Below are 23,898 nucleotides of genomic sequence, written 5' to 3'. Positions count from 1 at the left end.
TACACATGACTACAGGATGACAGATGGGGACCTGAATATTGAAGGGTATGCGACATTTAGGAAAGACAGGAAGTTAGGAAAAGGTGGAGGGGTGGGTCTGTTAATTAATGATGGTATTAGCACATGAGAGAGGGATGATCTAAGTTCAGGAATCCAGGATGTAGAAGCGGTTTGGGTTGAGGTGGGGAATGACAAAGGCAAGAAGTCACATGTGGATATGGTGTACAGGCCCCCTAATTGTAACTACACGGTAGGACAGTGTATAAAGAACAGAGCTTGCCAGAAAGATACAGCAACAAACACGGGGGATTTTAATCTACATGTCGATTGGAAAAATTGGATGGGCAAAGGTCATGTAGGTGAGTTTATAGAATGTTTTCAGGATAGTTTCTTAGAACAGCACGTTCTGGAGCCAACCAGAGAGCAGGCTATACCTGGTATTGAGCAACAAGAGAGGCTTAATTGATAACCCCTAATGAAGGCTTCCCAAGTAGCAGCGATCATAATATGATTGAATTTTACATAAATTTTGAGGGAAAAACGGGTGCATCCAAAACTAGTATTTTAAACTAAAATAAGGGCAATTATGAGGGCATGAAAACAGAGCCAGCGAAAGTGAACAGGCAAATTAGCTTAAGGGATATGTCAATAGAAGCTCAGTGGCAGACTTTTAAAGGAATATTTCAGAATACACAGAATATATACATTGCAATGAGAAAGAAAAATTTCAAAGGGAGGGCCCACCATCCATGGTTAACTAAATAGGGTAAAGACAGTATCAAACTTAAAGAAAAAGCATGTAATTATGTAAAGATGGGTGACAGGTCAGAAGATTGGAAAGAATTTAAAGAAGAGCAAAGAATGACAAAAGATTAGTGAGGGAAAAATTAAAGTATGAGAGAAAGCTAGCTAGTAATATAAAGACAGATAGTAAAAGTTTCTATAGATATTTAAATAAGAGAAGAGTTAATAAATTGAGTGTTGGTCCTATAGAGAGTGCACCTGGGGAATTGATAATGGAAAGTAGGGAGATGGCGGATGAACTAAACAGGTATTTTGCTTCAGCCTTCACTATAGGGCACAACAAACATCCCAGAAGTAGATGTAAATCAGGAAATGGAAGGGAGAGAGGAACTCGGGAAAGTTACAATCACCAGGGAAGTATTGAGCAAATTGTTGGGGCTGCGGGCTGACAAATCCTCAGTTCCAGATGGACTTCACCCTAAGGTCTTGAAAGAAGTGGCTAGTGAGATAGGTGATGCACTGGTTTTAATTTTCCAAAATTCCCTAGATTCAGGGATGGTTCCATTAGATTGGAAAATAGCAAATATAATTCCTTTATTCAAAAAGGGAGGAAGACAGAAAGCAAGAAACTATAGGCCTGTTATCCTGACATCTGCCTTAAGGAAAATGGTAGGAGCTATTATTAAAGATGTTCTAGCAGGGCACTTCAAAAAATTCCAGGGCAGTCAGGCAGAGTCAACATGGTTTTGTAGAAGGGAAATCATGTTTAACCAGTTTATTGGCGTTCTCTGAAGGAGTCAGATGTGTTGTGGATTTCCAGAAGGCATTTGAAAAAGGTTATTGCAGAAAATAAAAGTTCATAGTGTAGGGAGTAACATATTGGCAAGGATAGAAGATTGGCTGGCTAACAGGAAGCAGAGAGTTGGCATAAATGGGTCTTTTTCTGGTTGACAGGATGTGACGAGTGGTGTGTCACAGGGATCAGTGCTGGGACCTCAACATTTTACAATTTATATAAATGACTTGGATGAAGGGACCAAAGGAAGGGTTGCTAAATTTGTTGATGACACAAAGATAGCTGGGAAAGTAAATTATAAAGAGGATGTAAGGAGGCTACAAAGCGACAGATAGGCTGAGTGAGTGGGCAAGGAGCTGGCAAATGGAGTATAATATGGGCAAATGTGAAATCATTCATTTTGGCAGGAAGAATAAAAAAGAAGCTTATTATCTAAATGGTGAGAGATTGCAGAGCTCTGAGATTCAGGGGATCTGGGTGTCCTAGAGCATGAGTCACGAAAGGTTAGTATGCAGGTACAGCAGGTAATTAGGAAAGCTAATAGAATGTTATCATTTATTGTAAGGGGAATCGATTACAAAAGTAGGGAGGTTATGCTTCATTGTACAGGGCATTGGTGAGACCACATCTTGAGTATTGTGTACAGTACTGATCTCATTTAAAGAAAGATATAAATGCATTAGAAGCAATTCAGAGAAGGTTTGCTAGACTAATACCAGGAATTGGTGAATTGTCTTATGAGGAAAGGCTGGACGGGTTATGTTTTTATCCACTGGAATTTGGAAGATTAAGATGCAACTTAATTGAAACCTTTAAGATCCTGAGGGGACGTGACAGGGTTGCTGTGGAGAGAATGTTTCCTCTTGTGGGACAGAACTAGGGGTCACTGTTTAAAATAAGGAGTCGCTTGTTTAAGACAGAGATGAGGAGAAATTTTTTTCCTTGAGGGCCGTGAGTCTTTGGAACTTCCTTGAAAAGTTGGTGGAAACAGAGTCTTTGAATATTTTTAAGGCAGAGCTAGATAGATTTTTGATTAATTAGGGGGTGAAAGGTTATCGAGGTAGGAAGGAATGTGGGGTTGAGTTTACATTCAGATCAGCCATGATTTTATTGAATGGTGGAGCAGGCTCGAGGGGCCGAGTAGCCTGTTCCTGCTCCTAATTCATATGTTCGTATTAAAATGAGGTTATCACAGGATACTTAGAAAATCGTAATGTGATCAGGCAGAGTCAACATGGCTTTGTAAAAGGTAAATCATGTTTAACTAATTTATTGGAGTTCTTTGAGGAAGCAACATACAAGGTGGATAAAGGGGAACCTGTAGATGTAGTGTATTTGTATTTCCAAAAAGCATTTGATAAGGTTACTGTGCAAAATAAGAGAGCATGGTATATGGGGTAACACATTAGCATGGATAAAGGATTGATTAGTTAACAGGAAGCAGCGAGTAGGGATGGATGAGTCTTTTTTGGGTTAGCGAGCTAGAACTGGTGGAGAGCCACAGGGATCAGTGCTGGGGCCTCAACTATTTACACTCTACATCAGTGATTTGGATGAAGGGACTGAATGTATGGTAGCTAAATTTGCTGATGACCTCAAGACAGGTAGGTAAGTAAGTTGTCAAGAGGAGATAGAGAGCCGACAAAGGGATATTGACAGGTTAAATTAACCATAGAACCATAGAAAAGTTACGGTGCAGAAAGAGGCCATTCAGCCCATAATGTCTGTGCTGGCCAGAAAAAGAAGCTAGCCACTCCTTTTAATTCCACTTTCCAGCACCTGGTCCATAGCCTTGCAGGTTACAGCACTTCAGATGCAGATCCAAGTACCTTTTAAATGAGTTGTGCATTTCAGCCTCAACCACCAATTTAGGCATTGAATTCCAGATCCCCACCACCCTCTGGGTGAAAAAGTTTTTCCTCATGTCCTGTCCAATCCTTCTACCAATCACCTTAAATCTCTGCCCCCTGGTAATTGACCCCTCAGCTAGGGGAAACAAGTCTTTACTATCTACCCTGTCGAGGCCCCTCATAATTTTGTACACTTCAATTAGAGCACCCCTCAGCTTCCTCTGCTCTAAGGAAAACAACCCTAGCCTATCAAATCTTTCCTCAGTTGTAATTTTCAAGCCCTGGCAGCATTCTTGTAAATCTTCTCTGTATCTCGCTAGAGAAATTATGCCCTTCCTGCAATGTGGTGACCGGAACGATGGGCAAAAATTTAGCAGATGGCGTATAATGTGGGAAAATGTGAATTTGTTCACTTTGGCAGGAAGAATAGAAAATCAATATACTATTTAAATGGAAAGAAATTGCAGAACTCAGTGGTACAGAGGGATCTGGGTGTCCTGGTACATGAATCACAAAAAGTTAAGGTGCAAGTACAGCAAGTGATTAGACAGGCAAATGGAATGTTGGTGTTTATTGCAAGGGGAATGGAACATAAAAGTTAAGGAAGTTTTACCACAATTGCACAGGGCATTGATGAGACCACATCTGGAATACTCTGTACAGTTCTGATCTCCTTCTTTGAAAAAAGATATAATTGCATTAGAAGCAGGACAGTGAAGGTTCACTCTTGGGATGAAAGGCTTCTCCTATGAAGAACTGTTGAACAGGTTGGGTCTACATCCATTGGAGCGTAAAGGAATGAGAGGTGATCTTACTGAAACATATAAGATCCTGAGGGAGCTTGATAGGGTAGGTATCGGGAGGATGTTTCCACTTGTGGGAACTAGGGGACATAGTTTAAGAATAAGAGGTCTCTCTTTTAAGACTGAGATGAGGAGAACTTTTTTCTCTGAGGGTCATTAGCATGTGGAATTCTCTTCTCCAGAGAGCAGTGGAGGCTGAGTCATTGAGTTTATTCAAGGCAGAAGATAAGGGAGGCAAAGGTTATGGGGGACAGACAGAAAAGTGGAGTTGAAACCATAGCCAGATCAGCCATGATCTTATTGAATGGTGCAGCAGACTCAGAGTGCTGAATGGCCTTCTCCTGCTCCTAAGTCCTATGTTCCTATAACGTAAACTGATTTCTTTTCTTTTAGTGAATCACTTAAATATTTGCCCAATGAAGTAAACTCACCAATTTTTAAAATTAAAAGGGAAGGACTTCGAGAGGAGCCCATCATTCAGAGACTGAAAAGGTAAGACAAATTTTCAGTAAGTCGATGAACAGTGTTGGTTCATTAGTAGAAAAGTAAAATACTGCCGATGCTGAAAATCTGAAATAAAACAGAAAATGCTGGAAATACTCAGCAGGTCTTGCAGCATCTGCGGAAAGAGGAAAGGAGTTAATGTTTCGGGTCAATGGGTTCTGATGAAAGATCATAGTTTCCTGAGGGATGTACACCGACATCATGCGACTTGTGTGTCTGTTCTACTCCAGCTCTTCCCCCTGCCTGCTCCCCCCACAAACAAAATAATTGGCAGAAGCAAGAACTGCAGATTATCTATGGACATTCTTGCTGGAAATGTCCTTGGACCTTTTCCCAATCAGTTGCCATAACTTTTGTAGAAGGCCTCCAGAAACTCTGTTTACATATCTTTTCAGAGTTTCTCCTGATCTTTCACCATATTTACAATAGCTATCGGGAGAACCCCTGAGGAAATTCCCAGGTGACTACAGGCACAAACTATATATATATATATATAAAACCACATTGACTTGAATAACTTTGTGCAGACATGCTATTTCATGTAGAAGATTGATCCTGGTGAGTCAGCAGGGCTAATGACCAAATTCACCCTCACCAAAGAAAAATTTAATATAACAGGCCTCTAGAAATGCGGGCATATCTGATGTAGCCATTCCCTCCACATTTTCCTCCTTTTTATTAATTCTTTCATGGGATATGGGAGCTGGTGTTAAGGTCAGCATTTGCTGCCCATCCCAAATTGCCCTTGAACTGAGTGGCTTGCTAGGCCATTTCAGACGGTAGTTAAGAGTCAACCACATTACTGGTAAGGATGGATGGCAGACTTTTCCAAAAGGACAACAGTGAACCAGATGGGTTTTTACAATAGTTAATGATTGTTTCATGGTCACCATCACTAAGACTACCTTTCTATTCTAGATTTGTTTTTGATTGAATTTAAATTCTACCAGCTGCGCTGGGATTTGAACCTGCGTCCCCAGAGCATTAGCCTGGGTCTCTGGATTACTAGTCCAGTGATATTACCACCATGCCACCGTCTCCCTCTTAATATTGCAGATCTTCAACAAATAAATAATTTCAAGATGCCTTGGCTGGATTCCCTACCCTATGTCATTTATATGTTGAATTAAAAAAGTGAAAATACAAAACAAAGGAGGGAAATGTCTGATTGTGCCTCTTGGAATAGTTTTCTATGTTAAAACCACATAAATGCAAGCTGTTGATGAAACTGAATTCAAGTAAAATGAGCAAGAAATGCTGCCTTTACATTTTTCGTATCGCTGTGATCGCTCTGGTCCATTGAGGTTAGTGAGGACCACAAGCATTCCGTCTGGAGGAATCTGCTCTAGAAATAACTTTTTTTTTGAAGGGAGAGAAGACCAAGGATTTAATCCTAATTTTATGGAACGTGTTCCTGATAATATAGATATTTTTTATGTTGCAGATTCCAGTCACTACCTGCTCACAAAGATCGCTGGGATGTAAACTTCTTTGTAGGTGGTCCTGTTTGGTGTCTGGAATGGTGCCCGACCCCAGAGGGCTCAGCTGCCTGTCAGTATGCAGCTATTTATTGCAATAAAGGAATGGACGATAGGCATAAACTGATGGACCAGCATGCAGAACCAACATTACTTCAGATATGGCAGCTGGGAGACCTCCAACAGGAGCAATGGTGAGCAATAACTAAAAATGACCAAAACTTTGTAGATTCTTGTTGGAAACAAAACACAAAAACTGGTTTGCTTTGTTGTGAACAATTAACCAGAAACATCCAATGTCTGTGTATTCAATCATGATTATTAACCTAGCACAGTAAAAAAAAAAGACTTCAAATTTCTGCCAAACTTCTAAGTGAATTTCATGTCATTGGCTACATGGTTTATAAAAATAACGAACAAATTAATACAATTTTTTATTGTGAAGTCTCAGCCCTTCAGAATTTAATTCATGTTGGATATTTAAATAGAAAATTAAAATTTGGCACTAACAGGAAAGAGACGGAAGCAGTTGTAAGGGCTGCACTGGGGAGTGGAAGATTAGTATTTCCACAGAAAAGAGTGAGAGAAAGGACAACTGCCAAGTAATTGTGGGAGAGTTATGAGAGGTGGCAGCTTTTGTCATTGGAGAAATTGCCCCTAGCGGGGACATAAACACAGCTAAAGGCTTTCAGCAGTGGTGAAGTAGGGAGGCATTGATATTGTGACTGTGGGATTAAATGGTTTTGATGGGTAAGTTTTGGAGTTTGGAGCTAAGCTCTATGTCAAACAGGGTGAGAAGATTTTGTCTGATGTAGCCTGAGCAAATAGCTGGGTAATGGGTATTGAATTAATAACATCAGAGAAGATTTTATGGTGGAGAAAGAAAGAAATGGTTTTAGTCTTCCCAATGGCAAGGTGTACAAAATTACGAGGGGAATAGATAGAGTGGACAGGATAAAATTGTTTCCCTTGGTGGAGAATTCTAGAACCATGGGGACATAGATTCAAGATAAGTGGCAGAAGGTGTAGGGGCTACATGAGGAAGAACATTTTTACGTAGAGGGTAGTGGGTGTCTGGAATTCGCTGCCCAAGTTGGTGGTAGAGGCTGAAATTCTAAACTCTTAAAAAGTACCTGAATCTGCACCTCAAGTGCTGTAAGCTGCAGGGCTATGGGCCGGGTGCAGGAAGGTGGGATTAGATAGGGCATCTGGGTGTCCTCAGGCTGGCATGGACAAGATGGGCCGAATGGCCTCCTTCTGTGCTGTAACTTTTCTATGGTTCTATGGCTGATCAAATATTATGGGCAGAATTTAATGCTTGCGATGGTAGTCCTGTCCCCCAGCTGGAGAGCAACCCTTTATTGGCTGTTCCAAGTTCTCCAACCTGATTTAGTGCAAATCAGGCACTTAACTGGTCAGCATTGGGGTCTTTGTCCTGATTAGAGTGGATATCATTCCTCTGAAAGCTGCTGGCCAGTCAGAGAGAGCTGTGGCCACTGCCGTTACTACAGCAGGCCCAGGCTGCAGGGTCATCACTGGAGCCTGGAGTAGGATAGGTAAGATAAAAGCAAAAAACTGTGGATGCTGGAAATCCAAAACAAAAACAAAAATACCTGGAAAAGCTCAGGTCTGACAGCATCTGCAGAGAGGAACACAGTTAACGTTTCGAGTCCATATGACTCTTCAACAGAACTAAGAATGATAGAAAAACAGAACTAAAAATTATAGAAAAGGGGTGAAATATAAGCTGGTTTAAGGGGGGTGCGGTGGGACAGGTAGAGCTGGATAGAGGGCCAGTGATAGGTGGAGATTGCCAAAAGATGTCATTGACAAAAGGACAAAGAGCTGTTGAAGGTGGTGGTATTAGCTAAGAAATGTGCTAATAGGTGACATTAAGGGTAGAAAGCAGGACGAGCAAGGTACAGATAGCCCTAGTGGGGGTAGCGTGGGGGGAAGGGATCGAACAACGGATGGAAATACATTTAAAAATAATGGAAATAGGCGGGAAAAGAATAATCTATATAAATTATTGGAAAAGGGGGGATCGGAAAGGGGGTGGGGACAGAGGAGAGATTCATGATCTAAAGTTGTTGAACTCAAGGTTGGGGCCAGACACAGAAGCCCCAGTGAGGAGTTGGGGGAGTGGGATTTAGTTTTAAGGGTGGGCAGGTCTCTCCATTGGGCATGGGCTGCCCAAGTAGGACGGACCCACAACCTTTCTGCAAGCATAAGACTCTGGCCGCTTGCCCACATGTCGTGGCCCCCAGCCATCGCTGGTTGAATATCAGCACTGGTGGGATAAGGCCCCCGGGGAGAGAACTAAATTTCGCCCTATGTCTTCGTTCTGTTTCTTTTGTAGCTAATTCCTTGCTTTTGTTTTGCATTGTATCCAAGCTCGTACAAGGTACAGAGTTTGTGTTGTGTATTATGTAGAAAAATAAAGCATATTGTAACTTCTTGTTTTATATAGCCCTGAAATGAATGCTGCTTTGGCTTATGGTGTTGCTACAGAGCACGGTTGCATCTGGGACATGAAGTGGTGTCCCAGTGGTGCATGGGAGCTGCCAGAAACCCCTAGAAAGGTAATTCACCTGCTCAGTTAAAATTTGTGAATTGTTTGTAAGTCGCCTTTTTTTAAAAAAAAAAGCATATTTGAAGACTTATCAGGGAATTTGGCATATTTGTTTTATTTAAGAATGTGGGTTTATCGTCAAAATTATTTGTGTTACCTTAGCGAATTATGAACTGATTTTGAGGAAAAGTTAGCCTAGTGTACCAAATAAATGCATATATTGAAACATTTTAATAAAATATATATTCCTATAGTGAACATCCAATCAGAACTCACTAGAGATCATTGAAACACTTAAGAGTTTTACGTTGTTTGTAGGACCCTTTTATAAATTTGATCTGCCCCTATGCCTAACTTGCCACATGATAAACTCAGCCAGCAAGTTATGGTGCTAACATCCTAACATCTTAATTTGCTAATTAACTTCTGGACCATTTGCTGCATTTCACAAGTAAATTTTGATACCTGGGTATAATTTTATGGTGGTGCTTTGCAAACAGTTTATTCCAGTCATGGCTAATCTGGTAGGACTACTACTGGGAATTGGAGGGGGAGCAATGAAGAGGGAGGGGGCAGGCACTGTGCAAGAGGCCATCCTCTCAGCGAGTCTTCAGGGAGAACTTCTCATACCTCTGCTTCACTGAGGAACAGTGCCTGAGGAGTCTGCAATTCACCTAGGAGATTATCACCAAGCTTCACCAGCTGCTGGAGTGTTAAATTAGGACTTGAGCAGCACTATCTGTGGTCCTTAACTTTTACGCCAGGGTTGGTTTCAGGTTGAAGCTGGCAATTTCTTGTGTATTGCTGCCTCGGAGGTGACGGAGGCTCTCAATGCCAGGACGATCACATTTCCTATGGAAAGGGAGAAGCAGGATGAGAATGTGTTAGGTTTTGCCTGCATTGCTGGCTTTACCTAAATCCAAGTTACCAGACTGCATCACCATTGCCTCTATGCTGCTCATCACCAGAGTGGCATTTTCCCATTAGAAAGGGATACCACTCCCTGAAGATGAAGCTTGTTTGCAATCACAGATGGTGCATCATTCAGGTCTGTGCCTGGTTTTCTGGCAGCTGTCAAGTTTCATTTCATCTTGCAACAAGTCTCTGTGACACTTTTATTTCAGCTAGGCTGCCGGATCTTAGGTGGCTGCTTAGCAACAAGGAATATCGTCTCCAGACTTCAGCCATAGTTCCTACCTGGAACCCCATGTACAGATGCATCGCATACCTGCAGTAAAATAAACATTATTGAGCAGCCCCTCAGCATGCCCAAGTAATGCTTTTGCTGCCTGCATTGTTCAGGAGGAGCTCCTGCACTACACCCCTGACCCTATTTCCTGACATATGCTGCATATTTTTAGCCCTTACTGTCAAAATAAGCCGCAAGCAGTGGAGGAGGAAGAGCAGGAGCAGCATCACTTACCAATGGCCTTAGATGCCAGAGTCCTTGGAGAGCAGCTGATACAAGAGCACTTCAGCTGAACCATCCCTCCCGTCACCAATACATGGTTGGAGTCATACCAAGCACAAAGGAAGACGATTGTGGTTGTCGGAGGTCAATCATCTCAGTTTCAGGACATCACTGTAGGAGTTCCTCAGAGTAGTGCGCTAGGCCCAGCCATCTTAAGCTGCTTCATCAATGATCTTCCTTCCATCATAAGGTCAGAGGTGGGGATGTTCTGTGATGATTGCACAATGTTCAGCACCATTTGCAACTCCTCAGACACTGAAGCAGTCCATGTGCAAATGCAGCAAGACCTGGACTATATACAGACTTGGGCTGATAAGTGGCAAGTACCTTGCGCACCACACATGTGCCAAGCAATAACCATCTCCAACAAGAGAGAATCCAACCATTGCCCCTTGACATTCAATGGCATTACCATTGCTGAATCCCCCACTATCAACACCCTGTGGGTTACTGTTGACCAGAAACTGAACTGGACTAGCCATATAAATACTGTGGCTACAAGAGTAGGTCAGAGGCCAGAAATCCTGCGGTGAGTAACTCACCTCCTGATTCCTCAAATCCTGCACACAATCTACAAGGCATAAGTCTTGTTCCGGGGATGGCGGGACTGTCTTATGAAGAAAGATTGGGCAAACTGGGCCTGTATCCTTTCGCGTTTCAAAGAATGAGTGGTGATTTCATTGAAACGTTCAAAATACTTAAAGGAATAGACAGGGTAGATACAGGTACGATGTTTCCCCTGGTTGGGGAGTCTAGAACCAGGGGACACAATTTCAAAATGAGGTGGAAGCCACTTAGGACCAAGATGTGGAGAAATGTCTTTACTGAGAGAGTTGTGAATCTTTGGAATTCTCTACCCCAGAGGGCTGTGGAAGCTCAGTCATTAAGCATGTTTAAGGTAGAGATTGATAGTTTTCTGATTAACAATAACATAAAGGGTTATGGCGATAGTGTGGGTAAAAGGCACTGAAGTGTTCAATCAGCCATGATTGTATTGAATGGCGAAGCAGGCTCGATGGGCTGAAAGGCCTTCCCCTGTTCCTATGTTCCTAAGTCTGAAGTGTGATGGAATACTCTCCACTTGCCTGGATGAGTGCAGCTTGAACAACACCCAAGAAGCTTGACACCATCCAGGGCAAAGCAGTCCGCTTGATTGGCACTTCTTTCACAAACATTCACTCCCTCCACCAACGACAAACAGTGGCAGCAGTGTGTACCATCTTCAAGATGCATTACAGGAACTGGCCAAGGCTCCTTAGGCAGCACCTTCCAAACCCATGACTACTACCATCTAGAAGGACAAGGGTAGCAAATGCATGGGAACACCACCACCTGGAAGTTCGCCTCCAAGCCACACACCATCCTGACTTGGAAATATATCACCGTTCCTTCACTGTCGCTGGGTCAAAATCCTGGAACTCTCTCCCTAACAGCACTGTGGATGTACCTACATCACAGGGACTGCAGCGGTTCAAGAAGGCAGTTCACCGCCACCTTGTCAAGAGCAATTAGGGATGGACAATAAATATTGGCCTAGCCAGTGACACCCACATTCCATTAATGAATAAAAAAGTCATCAGCTCCACTATTCTAATTATTGTCCTCACAATTACCATCTCATTGCTTTCCTGCAGTCCAGCTTTATGGCTCTTGCCTCATTTGACCACAAATATTCCCAACATCAATTCAGAATAGCTCAGTTCATATTGGTGCAACGGTTAAATCGCTGAATTAAGAATACACCTTGTGAAGATACATAGTTTCTGCTTTGTGTGTTCATTTACTGGTCTTAGGGCTTCTATGATGTATTACCCCAGTGGCTAAGATTTGTACTTGGAATGCTGCTGGACTTTAATTGTGGCCATTTCAAATGGCTATGATGGATGATGTTGAGCAGTTCTGGACTTTGAGGGCCTGGTTATGAACTTGGGCAATCTGGCCCAGCGGCTGTGTGACACTGACAAGGTCACTGGTGGAATGGGTAGTGGGGTACAACCATGTTGTCACTCTCCTGGGATTGTGCAACAATCCTCCTGTGACTCAGCATTAGAACAATCTTATTTGAGATGTTCATGCATGTACCTGCATTGTCACTACCTTGTCATAACATTTGGATTAATGTTCATGTCATTTGCATGGCAGCTACTTCTAAGGAACAGGACTCTCTTTGGAGAAAATGCTAAATTTCCTACTTTAATCAGGTGGAGTAACTGTGTGTAGTCTCTGGGATACACCTGACAAATGCAGCTGGAAAGACCACTTGTCCACTGGACTGTCCCCAACATCATTTGCCTTGTAAGGGACAAATAGAGGTTCCACCCTTCACAAGACTTCCCAGAGAATTGTGAAGGCCTGGCACAAGCAGAAGTTCAAAGTCCATGTTTATAAGAAATGCCCAAAAGCCATGATTGATGAAAAATGAGCATGATAGAAAGAAAACATAAGATAATGAGAAATAGGAGAAGGAGTAGGCCAATTGGCCAAATGTGCCTGCTCCCCTATTCCGTAAGATCGTGGCTGATCTGACTGTGGCCTGAACTCCACTTTCCTGTCTGCCCCCCTATAACTCTTGACTCTGTTATAGATCAAAAGCCTGTCTGAACAAAGAACTTGCATTCAGTTTTTCACAGCCAATAATACTTAAAAGAACAGTCACTGTTGTAATATAAGGATATACAGCAGATGATTTTGGCTCAGCATATTCTCACAAACAGCAATAAAATTAATGACAATATAATCCATTTTAATGTGTTGGATCAGCAATAAATGTTGGCCAGGTATTATGGCAGGTGGATGGCAAATGCCAAGCTGCTCAAATCCCAGAGGGAAACCTGAAGCAGCTGCCACAATTATTTGCAATTTGTACGTATTTTGAGATGCAGGCTTTGAATTCAGTAAAAGAAGGCCACCAAATTTTATAGGTTTCTTACAAAACTAAATTAAAACTTTATTAATAGAAGAAATGATTTTAAGCACATATATAGATCAACAAATTACTACTATGGTAATTTCTAAATTCTCTAATTAACCTAAACCCCAGATACACCCCCATTAAGGCAATAGACACAGAGTTTAAAAGACCCAGGCAAAATAACACACAATTATGTGCTTAAGTCTCTGGAGTGCGGCTTGAACCCACAACCCTCTGACTGAGCCACGAGTATGCTCCTACTGAGTTACTGATGACACAGAATCTCACAGTGCAGAAGAGGCCCTTCGGCCCATCGAGTCTGCACCGACACATGCAAAATGCCTGACCTACCTACCTAATCCCGTTTACCAGCACTTGGTCCCATAGCCTTGAATGTTATGATGTACCAAGTGCACATCCAGGTACTTTTTAAAGGATGTGAGGCAACCCGCCTCCACCACCCTCCCAGGCAGCACATTCCAGACTGTCACCACTCTCTGGGTAAAAAAGTTTTTCCGCACATCCCTCCTAAACCTCCTGCCCCTCACCTTGAACTTGTGCCCCCTCATGACTGACCTTTCAACTAAGGGGAACAGCTGATGCCTGTCCACCCTGTCCATGTGCCACATAATCTTGTACACCTTGATCAGATCTTCTCTGCTCCAATGAAAACAACCCAAGTCTATCCAACCTCTCTTCATAACTTAAATGTTTCATCCCAGGCAACGTCCTGGTGAATCTCCTCTGCACCCCCTCCAGTGCAATCACATCCTTCCTATAATGTGGCGACCAGAACTGCACACAGTACTCCAGCAGTGGCCTCACCAAAGGTCTACACAGCTCCAACACGATATCAAAGTGCAGCAGTAAAGCCACTTGTTGATTTTCATCTTTTCTTTCTTCTGCAGAGTCCTCAGATGGCAAGACTTGGTATCCTAGCAGCTGCATTTTCCACTGGAAAGATTGTCGTTTACAGCTTGCCACACCCAGAATCCTTAAATATATATAAAATGCAGTATTCAAAAGGTAGGTGATTGGTGAAAATTAATAGTGGTTCAAATGTGAAGCATGTCTTTCATTATTCTCCATACAGAAACTGGTATTCTTTCTCAACATGGCCGTATTTATTGATGTTCAGTTGGAAAGAGTGTTTTAATAACAAGTGCTTTTTAAGGAGAAGAGTTTGTACTCAACTGGTTATATTTATAGAGAGTTGCTTTCAGGTGTGAAATTTAAATATTTGATACATATTTGAAATGGATTCACATGTTCCACTCTTCGTGCTTGACAATGAACTAAACACAAATGCTGAACCTGGACACAAATGGTGCAATTGGATTGAGGGACCAATTTGCTCTTTAGTATGCCGAAGGATTGATCAGTTCCCAGAGACAAAAATGAGGATAAGGAAAATGAGGATAAGGAGGATCTCTATCCCCCTTATTTGCCCTTGCATAACCCCCAAAAGAGGATAGAATACTGGCACCTGCATCAGATGCAAGCAAAAGACAGCTGTGATAATGAGACAAGAGATGACATAATTGATTCTGCTGCTTCATTTCTGCCCTACAGTAGAGCAAAGGAACATGTTTTGAAGGCTAGGCCAAAATTGTGGGCATTAGTCCTTGCAACCAAACCTCTGCATTTAGAGAATTGGATTAAGGCAGGCAGTAAAGACCAGATGACTCAAAAAGCTAGCTTCCCTTTTCTCAGAAAAATCGGGTCAGGGATTAGAGATGGAGGACTTCTGCCTGCTGATTTGGATCGCAGTTACAGGTCCTGAAACACAGCTGTTTGGTCTCATTTCCACAATGCCTTCAGGGCTTTGGCATGGAGCTTCAAGTAAGTTCTGCCTTTAGTACAAGGCTGGGAAGCAGAAAAACCAGCCCTGAATTTCTTAGAAGAGTAAATATAAAAACTATTTGCCTCAGGTTGAAAGTGTTGCTTGATACTGATAATTATAAAATAGTTGGGGTCAATTGAAGAGATAAGTGAGGTCTCTGCAGTCAAGGCAACTAGAAGCTGACTAAACCTTCTGGCAGACTTGATAATCTGATACCAAGCAGGTACAGAGTACTCCTGAATGTTGTTGATGATTCAGTGACCAGCTTGCCTTAGTCATGAAACCGGGAGAGGTGGCTTATAAACAAACTCAAACAGTAGTACTCTTGAGCAGCCTGGGAGTGGAACTGCCCCTTCAGCTTTTCTGGACTTAACTAAGTCCAGTCTCAACAGCGGCAAAGTGTGCATCCCATATGAGAACATAAGATATAGGAGAAGGGGTAGTCCATAAAACTTCTCAAGCCTGCTGTTCCATTCAGTCAGCTTATGGCTGATCTACATTAATTCCACTTTCCCTCTATCCCGTAGTGGCCAAAGTATCATTCTTGAATATTCTCAATGACTGAGCATACACAGCTCTCTGGGGTAGAGAATTCTGAAGATTCACAACATTGACTGAAGAAATTTCTCTGCCTCTCAGTCCAAAATGGCTGACCCATTATCCCATAAACTACAACTCCTAGTTCTAGACACTTCAGCAGGGGAAGCAACCTTTCAACATCTACCTTGTCAAGCCCTCAAAAAACTTATATGCATTTCAATGAGATAAACTCTCAGCCTTCTAAGCTCCTGAGAATATGGGCTCATTCTAGGCAACCTGGCCTCATAAGCCAACCCTCTCATCCAGGAATCAGTTCAGTAAACTTTCATTACACCCCCTCCAAGGCAATGTGTTCCATTCTTGGGTAAGGAGACCTAAACTGTACACGGTACTCCAGGTGTGGCCTCACGAAACACCTCCATAACTTCCTTACTCTTATGCTCCAACCCTCTTGCAATAAAGGCTAACATACAATTTACCTTCCTAATGGCTTGCTGTACCTGTATGTTAACTTTCTATGATTTATGTACAAAGACACCAAAATCCCTCTGAAAACCAACATTTACGGGTGTCTCAACTATTTTGAAAGTTCTGCTTTTCTCTTCTTCCCACAAAAGTCGACAGTTTCACATTTCCCCACATTATACTCCATCTGCTACCTTCTTGCCCACTCATTTGATTTTGAGACTGATAAACATGGTGATGTGTTTACCAATATGTTGAACATCCAACTGATAAGGGATAAAAATAAACTTCTTTCTCCCTCACTGGTAATGTGAAGATTTGTCACCGGAGGGCAGCAAATAATTGTAGCATAATTGACACTTTTTGATTTTTGCTTTTCTATTTCTCTTCTCTTTTCCTCTGGCCCTCTGTAGAGGTACACAGTTACATTGAAATGCAGTTCCATGGCCACATAGCTTTTTTTGTCTGAACTTAGACATTGAGTGTTTGAATGGTCCAGACAACACAACTTGGCCTAATCTTGTCTGAGCCTGATATCCAGCAAGAAAGTGATCAGGAGCAGGAACAGGATCTTTCAGAATCACAGAATGTTGTTTTTATATTATTCACTCACGGGATGTGGGCTTCACTGGCTAGGTCAGCATTTATTGCCCATCCCTAGTTGCCCTTGAGAAGGTGATGGTGAGCCACCTTCTTGAACAGCTGCAGTCCATGGTGCTGTTAGGAAGGGAGTTCCAGGATTTTGACCCAGTGACAGTTAAGGAACGGTGATATATTTCCAAGTCAGGATGGTGAGTGACTTGGAGGGGAACTTCCAGGTGGTGGTGTTCCCATCTATCTGCTGTCCTTGTCCTTCTAGATGGTAGTGGCCATGGGTTTGGAAGGTGCTGCCTAAATAGCCTTAGTGAATTCCTGCAATGCATCTTGTAGATGGTACACACTGCTGCCACTGTGTGTCAGTGTTGGAGGGAGTGAATGTTTGTGGATGTGGTGCCAATCAGGTGGGCTGCTTTGTCCTGGATGGTGTCAAGCTTCTTGATTATTGTAGGAACTGCACTTATCCAGGCAAGTGGGGAATAATCCATCACACTCCTGACTTCTGCCTTGTAGATGGTGGACAGGCTTTTGGGAGTCAGGAGGTGAGTTACTCATTGCAGGATTCCTTGCCTCTGACCTGCTCTTGTAGCCACAGTATTTATGTGGCTAGTCCGGTTCAGTTTCTGGTCAATGGTAACCCCCAGGATGTTGACAGTGGGGGATTCAGTGTTGGAAATGCCATTGAATCTCAAAGGGTGATGGTTTAATTCTCTCTTGTTGGAGATGGTTATTGCTTGGCACTCGTACGACGTGAATGTTACTTGCCACTTGTCAGTCCAAGCCTGGATATTGTCCAGATCTTGCTGCATTTGGGCATGGACTGCTTCAGTATCTGAGGAGTCGTGAATGGTGCTGAACATTGTGCAATCATCAGCGAACATCCCCACTTCCCTTAAGGGAAGGAAGGTCATTGATGAAGCAGCTGAAGATGGTTGGCCACTACGCTGAGGAGCTCCTGTAGTGATGTTCTGGAGCTGAGAATACTGATCTCCAACAATCACAACCATTCTCCTTTGTGCTAGGTATGATTCCAACCACTGGAGAGTTTTCCCCCTGATTCCCATTGACTCCAGTTTTGATAGGGCTCTTTGATACCACACTCGGTCAAATGTAGCCTTGATGTCAAAGGCAGTCACTCTCACCTCACCTCGAGAGTTCAGCTCTTTTGCCCATGTTTGAACCAAGGCTGTAATGAGGCCAGGAGCTGAGTGCCCCTGGCAGAACCCAAACTGGACGTCAGTGAGCAGGTTACTGCTAAGTATGTGCGGCTTGATAGCACTGTTGATGACCCCTTCCATTACTGATGATCAAGAGTCAACTGATGTGGCAGTAATTAGCTGGGTTGGATTTGTCCTGATTTTTGTGTACAGGACATACCTGAGCAATTTTCGCCATTCACGACTGGATGTGGCAGGACTGCAGAGGTTAGATCCAATCCGTTGTTTGTGAGATCGCTTAGCTCTGTTTATCACTTGCTGCTTATGCTGTTTGACATGTAAGTAGTCCTGTGTTATAGCTTCACCAGGTTGCCACCTCATTTTTAGGTATGCCTGGTGCTGCTCCTGGCATGCCCTCCTGCACTCTTCATTGAACCAGGATTGATCCCCCAGCTTGATGGTAATGGTAGAGTGGGGGATATGCCAGGCCATGAGGTTACAGATTGTATTCGAGTACAATTCTGCTGATGGCCCACAGCGCCTCATAGATGCCCAGTGTTGAGTTGCTAGATCTGTTCGAAATCTATCCCATTTAGCACGGCGGTAGTGCCACACAACATGATCGAGGGTATCCTCAATGTGAAACCAGGACTTCGTCTCCACAATGATTATGCGGTGGTCACTCCTACCGATACTGTCATGGACAGATGCATCTGCAGCAGGCAGGTTGGTGAGGATGAGGTCAAGTATGTTTTTCCCTCTTGTTGGTTCCCTCACCACCTGCTGGAGACCCAGTATAGTAGCTATGCCCTTTAGGACTCAGTTAGTAGTGGTGCTACCAAGCCACTCTTGGTGATGGACACTGAAGCCCCCCCACCCAGAGTATATTCTGCACCCATACCATCCACAGTGCATCTTCCAAGTGGTGTTCAACATGGAGGAGCACTGATTCATCAGCTGAGGGAGGCTGGTATGTGGTAATCAGCAGGAGGTTTCCTTGCCCATGTTTGACCTGATGCCATGAGACTTCATGGGGTCTGGAGTTGATGTTGAGGACTCCCAGGGCCACTCCCTTCGACTGTATACCACTGTGCTGCCACCTCTGCTGGGTCTGTTCTGCTGGTGGGACAGGACATACCCAGGGATCGTGATGGGAGTGTCTGGGACATTATCTGTAAGGTCTTATTCCATGAGGATGACTATGTCAGGCTGTTGCTTGACTAATCTGTGAGACAGCTCTCTGAATTTCGGCACTAGCCCCCAGGTGTTAGTCAGGAAGACTTTGTAGGGTCGACGGGGTTGAGTTTGCCATTGTCATTTCCGGTGCCTAGGTCGATGCTCAGAGGTCCATCCGGTTTCAATCCTTTGTAGTGGTTTGATACAACTGAGTGGCTTGCTAGGCTATTTCAGAGGGCATTTAAGAGTCAACCACATTGCTGTGGGTCTGGAGTCACATGTAGGCCAGACCAGATAAGGACTGCAGATTTCCTTCTCTTAAGTATGTTGGTGAACCACATGGGTTTTTATTACAATCGACAATGGTTTCATGGTCATCATTAGACTTTTAATTCCAGATTTTTACTGAATTCAAATTCTGCCACGTGCCGCGGTGGGATTCGAACCCAGCTCCCCAGAGCATTACCCTGGGTCTCTCCGATTACTAGTCCAGCAACAATATCACTATGCCATCGTCATCGAAGGAAGCCATTTGGCCTGTCAAGTCTGCACTGGCTTTCTGAAAGAGCATTCTACCTAGTCCCACTCCCCTGTCTTAGCTCTGTAACCCTGCACATTCATTCTTTTCAGATAGCCATCTAATTCCTTTTTGAATACCTCAGGTGAGCCTGCCTCCACCACCCTCTCAAGAAGTTCGTTCCAGGCTCCAACCACCATTTGGAAAAAAATTTCCTCACATCACTTTTACTCCTTTGCTAATTATTTTGAATCTATGCCCTCTAGTTCTTGATGCTCCCTTGAGTGGAAACAGTTTATCACTATTTACCCTGTCCATACCCCACAGGAACTTGAATCCCTCTATCAAGCTTCCTCTCAGCCGCCTTTTCTCCAATGAAAACAGACCCAACCTCTCCAATCTACCCTCATAGCTGTAGTCCTTAATCCCTGGAAACATTCTTGTGAATCTCCTGGGTATTCTCTCCAGTGCCCTTGTTTCCGTCCTCAAGTATGGTACCCAGAACTGGACCTTGGCTGATGTTTCTCCTGCTGCAGTCCAGGGGCATTGAGGCAATTATACCACTTCCACTGCAGTTCCCAGCTGAGATCAACCTCTTCTTTATCTTTCAGTTTTTTTTCATATACAGTTTTTCCTGCATTATCTCCAAGAACCAAGGCATTTACCTGCTCAATTATAGATATCTCCTACTGAGGAAATGAATTGCTCAGATCTTCAAGACAGTGAAGGAATGGCGGTAAAGTTCCAAGTCAGAATGGTGTGTGACTTGGAATGGAACTTGCAGCTGGTGGTGTTCCCATGCATCCGCTGCTTTTGTTCTTCTAGGTGTAAGAGGTCAAGGGTTTGGAAGGTGCTGTCAAAGGAGCTTTGGCGAGTTGCTGCATTCTATCTTGTAGATGGCACACACTGTTGCCACTGTGTGTCGGTGGTGAGGGAGTGATTGTTTAATGTGGTGAACTGGGTGCCAACCAAGTGGGCTGCTTTGTCCCGGATGGTGTCGAGCTTCATAAGTGTTGTTGGAGCTGCACTCATCCAGGCAAGTGGAGAGTATTCCATCGCACTCCTGACTTGTGCCTTGTAGATGGTGGACAGGCTTTGGGGAGCCAGGAAGCAGGTTATCACAGAATTCCTGGCCCCTGACCTACTCTTGCAGTCACAGTATTTATGTGGCTGGTCCAGTTCAGTTTCTGCTCAAGGGTAACCCCAAGATGTTCTTTGTGAGGGATTCAACACTAGCATTGACACTGAATGTCAAGGGGAAATGATTAGATACTCTGTTGTTGAAAATAGTCATTGCCCGGCACTTGTGTGGCCTGTCACTTATCAGCCCAAACCCTAATGTCCAATTTTTGCTGCAGACTGGAAGGAACTGTTTTAGCATCTGAGGTGTTATGAATGATGGTGAACACCATGCAATCATAAGCAAACATCCCTGCTTCTGACTTTATGATGGAAGGAAGGCCTTGATGAAGCAGCTGAAGATGGTTGGGCCTAGGACGCTACCCTGAGGAGCTCCTGTAGTGATGTCCTGGAGCTGAGATGACTGACCTCCAACAATCACAACCATCTTCCTTTGTGCTAGGTATGACTTCAACCAGTGGAGAGTTTTTCCCTTTATTCTCATTGACTCCAGTTTTGCTAGGACTCCTTGATGCCATACTGAGTCAAGTGCTGTCTTGATGTCAAGAGCAGTCACCTACAACTCACCTCTTGTGTTCAGCTCTTTTGCCCATGATTGGACCAAGGCTGTAATGAGGTCAGGAGCCAAGTGGTCGTGGTGGACCCCAAACTGAGTGTTAATGAGCAGCTAATTGTTGTGTAAGTGATTCTTGGTAGCACTGTCGCTGACCCCTTCCACCACTTTGCTAATGATTGAGAGTAGACTGAGGGGGTGATAATTGGCTGGATTGGATTTGTCCTGCTTTTTCTGGACAGGACATACCTGGGCAATTTTCCACATTGTTGGGTGGATGCCACTGTTGTAGTTGTAGTGGAATACGTTGACTAGGAGGGCATTTAGTTCTGGAGCACAAGTCTTCAGCACTAGAACTGGGATGCCACTGGAGGCCATAGCCTTTGCTGTATCCTATGTGCTCAGCTGTTCCTTGCTATCACATGAAGTGAATTGAATTGGCTGAGACTGTCATTTGTGATGCGAGGTACCTCCTAGAGGAGGCTGAGATGGATCACCCACTTGGCACTTCTGGTCAAAGATGGTTGCAAATGCTTCAGTCATGCCTTTTGCACTAATGTGCTGAGCTCCTCCTCCATTGAGGTTGGGGATGTTTGTGGAGCCTCGTCCTCTGATGGTTGTTTAATTGTCCACCGCCATTCACCGCTAGACTTGGCAGGACTGCAGAGCTTAGAACTGATCCATTGGTTGTAGGATTGCTTGGTCCTGTCATTAGGATGCTGCTTCCACTGTTTAGCATGTATGTAGACCTGTGTTGTAGCATTATCAGGTTGGTGCCTCATTTTTAGGAATGCCTGGTACGGCTCCTGACTTTCTCTCCTCCACTCATTGACCCAGGGCTGATCCCCTGGCTTCACGATAATGGCAGAGTGTGAATTATGGCAGGCTACAGATTGTGGTCGAGTATAGTTCTGCTGTTGCTAATGACCTACAGCACCTCATGAGTGCTCCATTTCGGCCTACTAGATGTGTTTTAAATCTATTTCATTTAGAATGGTAGTAGTGCCACACATTGCAATGGGGGGTGCCCTCAGTGCCAAGTCAGTACTTCATCTCCACAAGGACTGTACAGTGGTAACTCCTGCTAATACTTCATGGACAGATATATTTCCAACAGGTAAATTGGTGAGGCCGAGTTCAAGTAAGTTTTTCTTTGGTGTTGATTCTCTCACCATCTGCCGTAAGCTGGTGGGATGTCCTTCAGGACTCAGTCAACTCAGTCAGTAATGGTGCTACCAAATTACTCCCAGTGATGGACTTTGAAGTCCCCCACCCAGAGTACATTCTGTGCCCTTGCTACCCTCAGTGCTTCTTCCAAGTGGTGTTTAACATAGAGGATTACCCAAGAGTCGTCAGTTAAGGGAGGGCAGTAGGTGGTAACCAGCAGAAGAGTTTCTTTTCTATATTTGACCTGATGCCATAAGACTTCATGGGGCCCTCTGTCAATGTTGAGGACCCCTGGGCCTCTCCCGCCTGGCTTTATACCACCGTGCCTTCACTTCTGGTGGGCCTGCTCTGCTTGTGGGAGAACACAGATCCAAACTGTCTGGGACATAGGAGACATTATGATTTTGTGAGAATGACTGCGTCATGCTGTTGCTTGACTAGTCTGTGGGACAACTCTTCCAATTTTAGCACAAGTCCCCAAATATTAGTGAGGAGAACTATGCAGTGTCAACTGGGCTGGATGTGCTTTTGTCGTATCTTATGTGTAGATTGATGCCAAATGGTCTGCCCTGTTTTATTTTTATTTGACTTTTTCATTCAGTGGCTTGCTATGCCATTTCAGAGGGCATCTAAGAGTCAATGATATTGCTGTGGGCCAGGCATCCCACGTCAGCCTGACCGATAAGGTTGGCAGATTTCCTTCCCTAAAGGACACTAGTGAACCAGGTGCATTTTTGCAGCAATCTGATTGTTTTACAGTCACCATTACTGATATTAGCATTTTATTCTAGACTTTAATTAATTCATTGAATTTCAATTACCCCTGCAGCTGCAGTAGTGGGATTTGGATTCATGTTTTCTGAGCATTACCCCAGCTCTCTGTGTTAATAGTACAGTCACGGTACTACTGTGATACCATTCCCTGCTCTCGTAGCCAGCCTTCCATCCTCCGTAAACTTGAGCTCATCCAAAACTCTGCTTCCCTAACTTGCACCAAGTGCTTTTCACCCATTAGCCCTGTGCTTACTGACCTACATTGGCACCCGGTCCACCGTCACCTCAATATTAAAATTTTCATCCTTGTGTTCAAATCCTCCCTATCTCTGTAATCCACCTGCAGCCCTCTGAACTCTGCGTTCCTCTCTGGGCTTTTGGGCATCCCCCACTTCCTTCAACCCATGAAGCCCTAATCTCTAGAATTCCTTCATTTCCCCACTCCTCTCTCCTTTAAGACACTGCCTTAAAATTTGCCTCTTTGACTAAGCAACCTAATATCTCCTTTAACTTGGCACCAAGTTTTGTCCAACTGCGCTCCTGTCAAGTGTTTGTTGTTTTCCTACGTAAGAAACTATAAATACAGTTATTGGTGGTAGTGTTATCCGTTTGGAGGAAAATCTTTTATTTTAACTTTGAGGAGCTCAGTTTACTGGCTGAGCCTATTAAATTTGAAAATACTGTGTCCCAGGGGTGCACTTGTATAACTGATCCATGGTAATGGAAATCTGGAACACTTTTCCGCCTAAAGCTGTTGAAGCTACATCAGTTGGAAATTTCAAAACTGAAATTGGTTGGTTTTTATTATTAATGTAGTTACCTTCCCTCGCATAAGATGAT

The 23,898-nt window shown here is 43.6% G+C and overlaps 1 protein-coding gene across 3 annotated transcripts in view; it reads left to right on the top strand.

The window, feature by feature from the left end:
• Positions 1 to 23,898, top strand: part of gtf3c2 (general transcription factor IIIC, polypeptide 2, beta) — a 115,839-nt gene that overhangs the window by 28,818 nt on the left and 63,123 nt on the right. For 2 of the 3 annotated variants that reach the window (XR_005943065.1, XM_041188261.1), the window contains exons 6-9: positions 4,587 to 4,685; positions 6,142 to 6,369; positions 8,646 to 8,757; positions 14,038 to 14,155. Coding sequence is in view for 2 of the 3 variants with exons in the window: in XM_041188261.1 (XP_041044195.1) it covers positions 4,587 to 4,685; positions 6,142 to 6,369; positions 8,646 to 8,757; positions 14,038 to 14,155 (557 nt within the window). In the remaining variant the exon portion in view is untranslated. The remainder of the gene's footprint in view (positions 1 to 4,586; positions 4,686 to 6,141; positions 6,370 to 8,645; positions 8,758 to 14,037; positions 14,156 to 23,898) is intronic. The other variant, XM_041188262.1, reaches the window with a different exon arrangement.

The sequence above is a fragment of the Carcharodon carcharias genome, chromosome 5 (genome assembly GCF_017639515.1).
Source record: "Carcharodon carcharias isolate sCarCar2 chromosome 5, sCarCar2.pri, whole genome shotgun sequence".
NCBI lineage: Eukaryota > Metazoa > Chordata > Chondrichthyes > Lamniformes > Lamnidae > Carcharodon > Carcharodon carcharias.
This window is presented reverse-complemented; position numbering and strand designations above follow the sequence as displayed.